Source organism: Mesocricetus auratus, unplaced genomic scaffold (genome assembly GCF_017639785.1).
Source record: "Mesocricetus auratus isolate SY011 unplaced genomic scaffold, BCM_Maur_2.0 Super-Scaffold_100013, whole genome shotgun sequence".
In the NCBI taxonomy this organism is placed as follows: Eukaryota; Metazoa; Chordata; class Mammalia; order Rodentia; family Cricetidae; genus Mesocricetus; species Mesocricetus auratus.
The window spans coordinates 41,719,944-41,730,015 of record NW_024429196.1 but is presented as its reverse complement, the minus strand read 5'-3'; the positions used below and the strand labels follow the sequence as shown (position 1 = coordinate 41,730,015).

The window sequence follows — 10,072 nt, the reverse complement described above, 5'->3', positions numbered from 1 at the left end:
TGACAAGGAGTATGACATGTCTGTGTGACCCAAATGTATGACTTCCCTTGTTCTTTGTTGCAGAGCTCTTCATACATTAGCAAAGACACCATGAAACATACACGCCAGCTGCCTCTTGTTCTGCATCTCTTGTCACAGAAGTTGATCAGCATCACTATCTAAAAGCTTACTTTGCCTGCATATACTTCCTCTCTTTGGTCTCTTTCACATGCATTATTCCTAAGTCTGCCTCTCAATGGGTATAAGTAGTGCAAAGAATACATCTGCATATGTGCATCTGACTTAGGTCTTATGTCCAGAATACACATGGAACCTTTAAAATACAACAGGAGCTGGAGAGATGGGTCAGTTGGTAAAGTGCCTGCTGCACAAGCGTGAGGACATGAGCTCACCTCCATAGCAACCACATAACAAGACAGGTATGCTAGCTCTAGATTGCAGTGGAGCAGATTCCTGGTGTTTACTGGCGAGCCAGTCTATCACATTCATGATTGCCTTGTTCAGTGAGAAACTATGTCTTAAGAGATAGGTGGAGAATGATTAAGGAAGTCATCAGATATTAAGCAGTAGCATGCTCACACTTGCATACATATGTACATTTATACCTGAATACACATTGCATACAGATATGCTGCATAAATGCAAGTGCATTCACACACACACACACACACACACGCACGCACACACGCACACACCTTCTTGAATCAGGAGGTCATATAATCGAATATGAGAGTCATGAAAACTTGGACAACAGTAAAAGGTCTCTGAACACACAACAATCAAAAATTAAAAACTAAAAGGAGTCAAAGGTGTTTCTGGAAGCATTTGACTCATGCTGTATTGTTCAGCTTCAAAGTAGCCTTGGTCTGAACACACAGCAAGCACACTGAGTAATGCACATGCCATTGTGTTACACAATGCCACTAAACACTGCCTCAAACACGTAGGATCAGACTATTGCATACTAGATAATGAAGTGTTTTTACTATACATACTGTAGAAAACTTTTATAGAAATACAACAACCTTTAATATTCCCTACCACCATTTCTCAGTGTGTAAGTACCAATCAGTATATCTTCAGACTGCATTGTATTAGAATGTTTGTTTTACAATAGCTGTTTGAGCCAGAGGTGCATTTCTTGAAAATTGTTAAATAGATTTTGGTTTAGGATTAGGACAAAATTTCCAACTACTTTGGAAATAGCCCTAGTCATACTTCTGCCATTTTGTTTGAAGTGGCATTCTCAACACTGAGGACAGTTAAATTAAAATGTCAATAAACTTGAAAAATACTGAAAATGCTATATGTTCTGCATTATCAAGTAACACAGCTGAGGTTTAATCATTTATAGAAAAATAAGTAGTAACGTCAAATATGTTAGTATGCAGACTTGCTTTCATCTTTAAGAAATGATAACACCAAGAAATTATTTTAAAATAAATTATTGTACGATGTTTCAACATGATGTTTGATTTTCATACCTTTTTTATGACTGTGTAAAAATTTCTCAGTGAGAGGGGCCCAGCAGAAGGGCCACAGAAGAAAAAGTTGAAGGAGACCTGTTTTAAAATACAATAAGACAATATGTGTGTGGGGGTGTACACACATGCACGTTCTTATAAATATTCAGGTGCACTAAGGCAGGGTTGAGGAGGACAGGAGTAGCTGGCCTAGATCATACTTGACAATTAAACTATGCTGGCTGGCCAGAAAACCCCAGGGTTCCACTTGTCTCTGCCTCCTGAGATCTGGAATTACAGACATACATTACCACACCTAGCTTTTTTTTTAGTGTGAGTTCTTGGGCTCTAATTCATGTCTTCATCATTGTAAGGCAATCATTTTTAATGACGAATAGCTCACACAGTTCAACTTTTAAAGGAAAGATGTTCATTTAAGGGTGTGAAGATGTAACTCGGTTGTTAGAATGTATGCTGGAGGTCTTGCATCTAATTCCCAGTACCACAAAAAAAAAAAAAAAAAAAAAGAACTGGGCTTGGTGATGCACATCTGTAAACCTAGCACTCAGGAATTAGAGACAGAAAAATCAGAAGTTCAAAATTACTCTCATCATCTACATTTTGAGTTTCCTGAGATCTTATCTCAAAACACTAAATGTGTTGCTCTTGAGTTTGAATTATAGTGTTTTTCATCTGCATTAATGATTACCTCCTAATTCCTGTCTTTTTAAATATTTTTTCTCTTTTTTAATAAGAAAGATAGGTGGGTTTATGTTTATTGTTAAGATTTATTTTATGTATGTACATGTATATGTGTTTGTATGCATGTATGCCATGTGTGTGCAAGTGCCCTTAGAGGCCATAAGAGGGCTTTGACTTCCTGGAACTGGAGTTACAGGTGATGTGAGGCACCCACCCACCCCCTGTGGATGCTCAGACCTAAACTAGCATTCTCCAGAAGAGCAGGAAGCACTCCTACCTACTAAGCCACCTCTCAAGTCCCTGGCCTTTAGGGTTTATTATGCCATGTTATTTCATTTTTGTTGCATTTATTTACATATGGGGTATGTGTGTGTGTGTGTGTTTATGCCACTGTACATATGTGTAGGTCAGGAGACAACTTTCAGGAGTTGGTTTTCTCCTTCCATTATATGGGTCATGGTGATTGATCGCAGTTCCTCAGGCTTGATGGCAAGTGCCTACTGAGCCAACTCACAGGCAGACATTTTGGGTTCTGCATTTTATTCATTTCAATCACTATCTCTATTGCTTCCCTTACTACCATTTTGTTTCTAACTAATATCTCTATATACATACACCTTAACACATTTTATATTTGGTTTTATATATATATATTTACGGGATACAAACTCTGAAAATGTAAAATAGTAACTTTGGGCTGCAGAGAATAGCTTACTGGCCGAAGACGTTCCACATTTGCAAGGCTTGGGGTTCAATCCCCAGCACAAAAATAGTAACCTATCTTCTCTTCTCCCACAGTAGTGCTTTTTCATATCATTTAATATTCAAATTTTGAGTTACTTATATATTATTGTTAGTCAACTGCCATTTCTACACTAATAGGCAGTCCACAGGTCTGAGAACTCAGGGCAAGAACTTTTACTCCTATGGAGTGCTGTCCCTCAAAAGCCTAAAATGACGTCTAGTACAAAACAGGTACTCCAGAAAACCTTTCAGACAAATTCAATACATGATTCATTTTTCCCACACAAAGGACAAAACAGGAACGCTGGTGTCCAGTTCTTTAACACGTACTCCTCCACGTACTCCTCCGGGCCAGAAGCTTCTAATGCTTGAGCCACATTCCTGAACTCTCAGGGCCGGAGCAGATGGCTGGGAGTGAAACTGCCAATGGATGCTGGTTTTATTTCTCCTCAAACTGACCGCAGAATCAGCTTTCACAGCCTAATGTCCTCCTCGGTTGCACGCTGGTGGCCAGTGCCTTCAGCACTCGCAGAAACTGAGTCTCAGCCCCGCCTCCCGACCCAGAAGCGTGGGAGGACAGCCTCACCCAACCCCTCGAGGCTGGGCCGTAGCAGACGCACACGCCCCCTTCATCCCACTCCTACCTTTTCGCCCCGCCCCCGGGCCGGAAGCACTTGCAGGTACTTCCGGTGGTCGGGGACCCGCGGCTTCTTCGGAGATGTCTTGGGTTCAAGCTGTCCCCGAGATCCTCAGCCCTGGGGATCAGGACGTGTTTGACGAGGAAGCGGACGAGACTCTGTTAGTGCAGCGGGAATGGCAGGGACACATGCGGAGACGAATCCAAGTAAATGACCAGAGACCGGGATGCGCGGGAATGGGACTCCCACGCGGGGCTCGCGGGGGCCGGGGCACGCGGGCGGAAGCCTGGACGGAGGGGGACGGCTGCGGTGACCCCCAAGGCCGCCCCAGTCTTAGGATTTCCAGTTTGGTTACGTGGTAACCTTTAAACAGCCTCGTTCTTTGAGAGCCCCCCCTTAGGTTTGGAGCCGGGCACTGACCGACTAAAGTGAACTTGATCCAGTCCCTCAAGAGTTTGCAGTTTGGGGAGGGAAAGAGCGGAGGAGGGGAAATAATACAGCGACTTGACTAGGCTGGCAGAAAACGCATATTCACAGATGTTGTTCAGTGGGTGGAGAGACCAAAGTTAGGCGTGGTGTTACTAAGACTCTGAAAAGGTGAAATTAAAACTGTTGTCAAAGGAGGGAAGTTAGAGAAGGGGATATTGTTTCATGTTTTACTTTAAATGTGCTACTCATTCTGGATCCGTCTCACCATTCATTGAAACTTGTTTAATATTGTGTGGGTAGAATCAGCCTAGTTTGGGGTGAGAACTGGTAAGGTCTGTGTCCACATAGAGGTGGATTCCAGTGTATAATGATCCGAGTTCCACCCTGGAACCCACATCGTGGAGTGACAGAATAGGTTCCTGGAAGTTACTTTCTGACCATCACATTCAGGTTGGGCATGAAACGCCCTCCCCCAAGAAAAATAATATGTTGCCTAAATATTTAAAAAGTAAAAAGAACCATGTCACCCAATGTATTTATAAGCCATTTAATTGCCTTTTTAAAACCGCAGTTGTGATCTACCCTAATTTCATGTTCCAGTAAGATAATATTTGTTGATTCCAACAACCATTATGCCATTATAAAAATGCCTTAGGAATTTGGGACTAGACCAATTACAAGAGGACAAAATCTCTGCCACATTCGCATTAGATTTCTAAAATCACACTTCCTCTCAGCTGTTCCTAAAATAGTTTCCTCTCCCCGGCCTTGCCAGCCTCATTAACTACCCTGTTCTAGTTCATTACCAAGACCAGACATGTAGGCTTCCATTTCTGTGAAGACCTTGCTAACACAGTTACTAAAAATTACCTAACAACTGGCGTTCAGTGTTTATTCAGTAACCCTAGATTTCCAAGGTGAATTCAATGTGACATCGAGGCACATGCCTGCCATCACTTAGGAGTATGAGGCGGTAGGATTATGAGTTCCAGTCCAGGCTTAACAAGGTTTAAGAAAATAAAACATGTGGTAAGGAAGCACAGACCAGTAAGAGGGTTTTAGAAGAAGCATTCTGCTTTTGATTTAAGTCCGTATCATATTCTGTTAACATAGTAAAAACCTGCTAAATCTATTTTCAAAATGGGTTCTGTGCGTTTCCAGAAAAGATTTACTTGGTGTCAGTTACAACTAGTTCCTTATTTTCAGGAAGGTTACAGAGATGGAGTAGATGCTGGCAAAGCAGTTACTCTCCAACAGGGCTTCAATCAAGGTTATAAAGAAGGTGCAGAAGTCATTATAAACTATGGACTACTCAGGGGAACACTGAGGTAATTTTAAAAATTTAGTAATGAATCATTTTAACCACAACTCTAATGGATTTTTTTAAATGGAGGTAATATGTAAAAATAAAATGACTTAAAGTGCTTTTCCTAATGTTGGATACATGAGTCTTCAGAGCATAAAAAATCATCAGTTCATCCACTTTAATATGTGTGTGTCTGATGCTTTCCCATTTTTGCAAAGAAATGGGAGGAAGGTGTCCATTTTCTGTCCATTTGGGCTAGCACTAATCACTAACGAGACTTTCAGCTTCCAGGTTAGGTTCTTTATACTCTCACATGTAGTAAGGCATGCCTGTAGGCTAGAAGTCCATTGGGAAAGCTGTAACTACTAATGGAAAGAGGTCCTGTGTGTTTCAGTCCTGAACTTTGAATCCCTGTCAGGATGCCATCGCAGTAACATCAGAGAATAGTCAAACGTCAGATGACACATGGTGGCTGAGAGTGGAGTGGGCCTCTTGGATGTGGCTAATGCTTAAACTCTCCTTTATAGAGAAACAAACTGCTGCAAAGAATCACAAATTTTAAAAAAGAAAAGAATTGTTGATAGTTTTCAATTATGTTGAGGCCTTTAGAAAATTAACTACAATATATAACTCACTACAATAGGCAAATGACCAAGTGGTCGTCTCCACTTCATGTTTGTGACTTAGAAAGCTGCATCTTTCACAGCTGCCGATTTCACTTGTGAAGTATTTTCAGGGAGGGGGAGCTCAGAGGTGGAGTGTGTGCACAGCAGGCATACAACCCTGGGCTCAGGCCTCACCAAGGAAAGAAAGAACCATCGTTTTATTGTATAAACAATCGGGGAGGAAGGGTCATGTACTAGAAAAGTAACAAATATAATTAAGTATATTTGAAGTAGAATTCTTAACACTTTTAGAGAAAATTAAAGCTCTGTTAGTGATTCTGATTTGTGACAAAGATTAAGAATGATTAGTTTAGAAATTGTTAGATGTCCTTAAAGGAGAACCTGGGGCTGCCTGGCATGCCTGATATCAGGAAAGAAAAAAACATTCCATTGACAACACTTTCTGACAATGAGCAGTCCGGGATGAAGTACTACTCCCGATGTTTTGTCATTCTCATAGTTTAGCAAGCCTATGGTTTCTATTTTCAAAGGAACCAGAAGAAGGGACTGGTTTTTCTGGTCTTTATGTGAATTATATCTTATTGCATATAAGTTACATGGTCATAGAAAATAGAAAGAAATTGGGCCAGGCAATGGTGGTGCTCGTCTTTAATCCCAGCACTCAGGAAGCAGAAGCAGGTGGATCTCTGGTTCGAGGCCAGTCTGGTCTACAGAGTGAGTGCTAGGACAGGCTTCAAAGCTACACAGAAAAACCCTGTCTAAAAATAAAAAAGATACAGAGCTATGAAGGAGGAGGTATGATTTATAAACAGTTTATATGATTAAGTCTTCTTATAACTTGTATTAAAAGATGCTTTATTCTTTAGTGTTATTTACATTGTTATTTTCCTGATTTCGACATGTATTATTATCACTAATCTGTTTCTGCCTGGTGTTGTTTAGAAGGACAGCATGTAGGGCCCAGCATTCTAAATACCTGTGACTACTTAATTTTTTTTTCCTGTTTAACTCTTGTTTGTATTTTCATTCAGTGCTTTGCTCTCCTGGTGTCACCTTCATGGTAATAGTTCAACTTTGATCAGTAAAATCAATGATCTTCTGGACGCAGTTGGCCAGTGTGAAGAGTGTGTGCTTAAACGTCTGAAATCAGTCACTCCACAGCCCCAAGTTACAGATTTATTGGACTCCATTGAGGATATGGACCTTTGTCATGTAGTTCCAGCTGAGAAAAAGATTGATGAAACTAAAGATGAAAGATTCTGTGAAAATAGTGCTGAATTTAACAAAAACTCTGACAAGAGTCATAACGGAATACATTGTTCACATTCAGAATGTTGCAGAACACAAGAACATGCACATTTGGAAAAGCCAAGCCTCACTTGGATTCTGGAACAGACAACTAGTTTAGTGAAACAGCTGGGAGTATCAGTAGACGTATTACAGCACCTGAGACAACTCTAAAATTATCTCTCCTTTTGGAGTGGAAGTAATGCTCACAATATTCCTTAGAGCATTGTGTTTCTAAAAAAGGTAACCGTTGGTTGAATACTTCACTTGTAGTTACCCCTTGTGGAAGCATGAGGGGTCTCAGGGCTAACATTAGTAAATGGAATATAAGCCTTTATCTTTGTTATTGGTAATGTTTTAGTTTTAGATATGCTCAGAAATACACATTGTCATTTTCAGGTTTCTAATCAAAATCTAGTCATTTTTAGACTAGCAAAACCCAAAAACAAGAGAAAAAAATCTAATGCTGCTTTCTATTTTTGTCAGTATCAGATGGTTTAGGCCCCTCACCAGCAACCAAAGCAGAGTTGCCAGAAATAACCTAAAGTAAATGTGTAAATAGCTATACATTGAAGTCAAGAGACCATAAAAACTGACACATTATTTATATTGTTGATTGAATAATTGAAAGTAAAGTGCTAAAATTGACCTTATTTACATGTTGGTTATAGATGTTCGATTCTATGAGAAATAGAAAAAAATACATTTCATGTTAAACATAAAGAACTGCTTAGTTTTCTAGGGTAGTGAGCAGTTGGCCATGTTTTCTCCAAACAGACTATTTCTGAACTGTAGCCTTGTCATCTACATTGGAATAAAACACTGAGCCCATTGACCTGTATTATTTCAACATGAAATGTGTAATCTAGCATAGGCAGGGCCATTTTCGGATTTTTGTTCCATAGCTTAGATATCAGGAAAAGATTTTTCATCATTTTCCCCACCTGGAGTTAATATGAAGCGCCTGACTTGAGAGGCACCCAAATAATTCCCAAGAACTTGTCCTGTCCTGCCAGCTTCAGCTGCTGTTTGACCAGTATTTAGCTGTGCTGAGAGATGCTGCCCTAGTGAGAGACTGGCAGGAATGCCTAAGGGACTAGGGAAGTAATCTGCTGGTTTCTTAGATGCCTCTTTAAAATGCACAGAACATTAAGAAATTGAGGCAGCAAATTTTGAAGTAGTGTTGTTTCCAGTGTACTAAAACATGCTTAAGGTATCAAAGTGACATTTGATGGCTGGTTTTTTTGTTTGTTTGTTTGTTTTTGTTTTTACGAGACAGGGTTTCTCTGTATTGTTTTGGAGGCTGTCGGTCCAGCCTGGCCTTGAACTCACAGAGATCCGCCTGCCTCTGCCTCCGAGTGCTGAGATTAAAGGCATGTGCCACCACCGCCCAACGATGGCTGGTTTTTTTATTCTGAAACTTTATTTGTAGTACTGGGGATTGAATCTAGGACCTCATGAGTGAGTTTTAAATTAAAATTTCAAATCTACAGTATATTATAGTCTCTAGAGCAGTGGTTTTCAACCTTCATAATGCTGTAACCCTTTAGTACAGTTCCTCATGTTGTGGTAACCTGCAACCATAAAGTTATTTTCATTGCTACTTCATAACTAATTTTGCTACTGTTTTGAATCGTAATGTAAATATTTTTGGAGACAGATTTGTCAAAAGGGTCAAGATCCACATGTTGAGAACCTCTGTCCTAAGGTGTCACTGTTGCTCTACCTTGTACGTTATATAGAAATAACCACTTCTAACAATGCATCTCAAAATGGCTACTCTAAAGATTTGAGTGCAATAAGTCCTGAGATTTTACTTGGACATTCCCTGATAAGATTTCCTAAAGACAAGATCCCTTGCCACCATTATTTACATAAGGTATCGTTATACTAATAGTCACAGAAAAGGAAATTGAGTATTAGCTGGGAATGCTAGAGGTGGTTCAATGGATAAAAGCATTTGCTGCACAACCATGAGTTCCGGTCCCAGTATCCACTTAAAAGTTAGGTATGATCCCAAGCTTATCTAACCTTTCATGGGTGTAGAAACTAGAGAACTGCAGAGACTTGCTGGCCTGCTGGGAGACATCTGCTTCAAAGGAGTAAAGCAGAAATTGCTAGAGGAGGACATTGGATGCCCTCTGATGGCCTGTGTGTACATGCAGAGATGTATACCCTTATACCACATGTGTGCGTGTACACCACACATACAAAAAGCTGTTGGGTTAAGGGGGCAGAAAAAACCTCTTTGATTTTTAGAAAAGTTATAGAGAAGTTCCTGGACTGCAAAGGAATAGCAATGCTATGATGAAGCAAAAACAGTAAGGGAAAATCCCCTTGACTTGTGCCCTTTGTCTTGCTTTCTATGCTGTGAGCCAGGTCTCCCCTGAAAAGGCCCTGAGGAAGTATAAATGGGAAGGCAGGAGTGCCCTGCTGCTGTGACCAGAGTTTCATCGCCAAAGGGTCACATCTGAAATGTTACTTCTGGTGCTGATGTATCCAGGTCTTTTCAAGCAAACAGGCCTGGGGCCATAGCACTAGCTTTCCTGACACTTAAGTCACTAGCACCACCAAGGCCACTGAATTGTGATTTGCAGAAGTGAGCAGCTAAATTCACCTACTGGCATCTTTATTTATAGCTGTGCATCACTTGCTGGGCATAGATTCTGGTGACCTCAGGCAGTTCTACGGTGCAGATACTAACATGCAGAAGCTGTTTATGTCACTAAGAGATAGGACCTTATGAGACCATACCGTGTCTGAACCTCATTTTTGGCCACAGCATAACTAGTCACAACATGACTATGCTGCACTGCTTGCTAGCAGCTCATGGTAAACCCAGTTAAAGGCCAAGCTGTGATTCTTTTTGTTTGTTTT

The 10,072-nt window shown here is 40.5% G+C and overlaps 1 protein-coding gene across 1 annotated transcript; it reads left to right on the top strand.

The window, feature by feature from the left end:
• The first annotated feature begins 3,575 nt into the window (after nucleotides 1-3,575).
• Yae1 (YAE1 maturation factor of ABCE1) lies at nucleotides 3,576-8,026 on the top strand. The gene is made up of 3 exons (XM_005071805.4): nucleotides 3,576-3,753; nucleotides 5,183-5,304; nucleotides 6,940-8,026. The coding sequence occupies exons 1-3, from the start codon at nucleotides 3,628-3,630 to the stop codon at nucleotides 7,367-7,369; spliced, it is 678 nt and encodes a 225-aa protein (XP_005071862.1). The 5' UTR covers nucleotides 3,576-3,627; the 3' UTR covers nucleotides 7,370-8,026.
• The last annotated feature ends 2,046 nt before the right edge of the window (nucleotides 8,027-10,072 follow it).

Coding starts and splice junctions, on each gene's coding strand:
- Yae1 (XM_005071805.4), top strand. CDS start 3,628: ATGTCTTGGGTTCAAGCTGTCCCCGAGATCCTCAGCCCTGGGGATCAG. Junction 3,754..5,182: donor ACATGCGGAGACGAATCCAA/GTAAATGACCAG, acceptor CCTTATTTTCAG/GAAGGTTACAGAGATGGAGT. Junction 5,305..6,939: donor CTACTCAGGGGAACACTGAG/GTAATTTTAAAA, acceptor ATTTTCATTCAG/TGCTTTGCTCTCCTGGTGTC.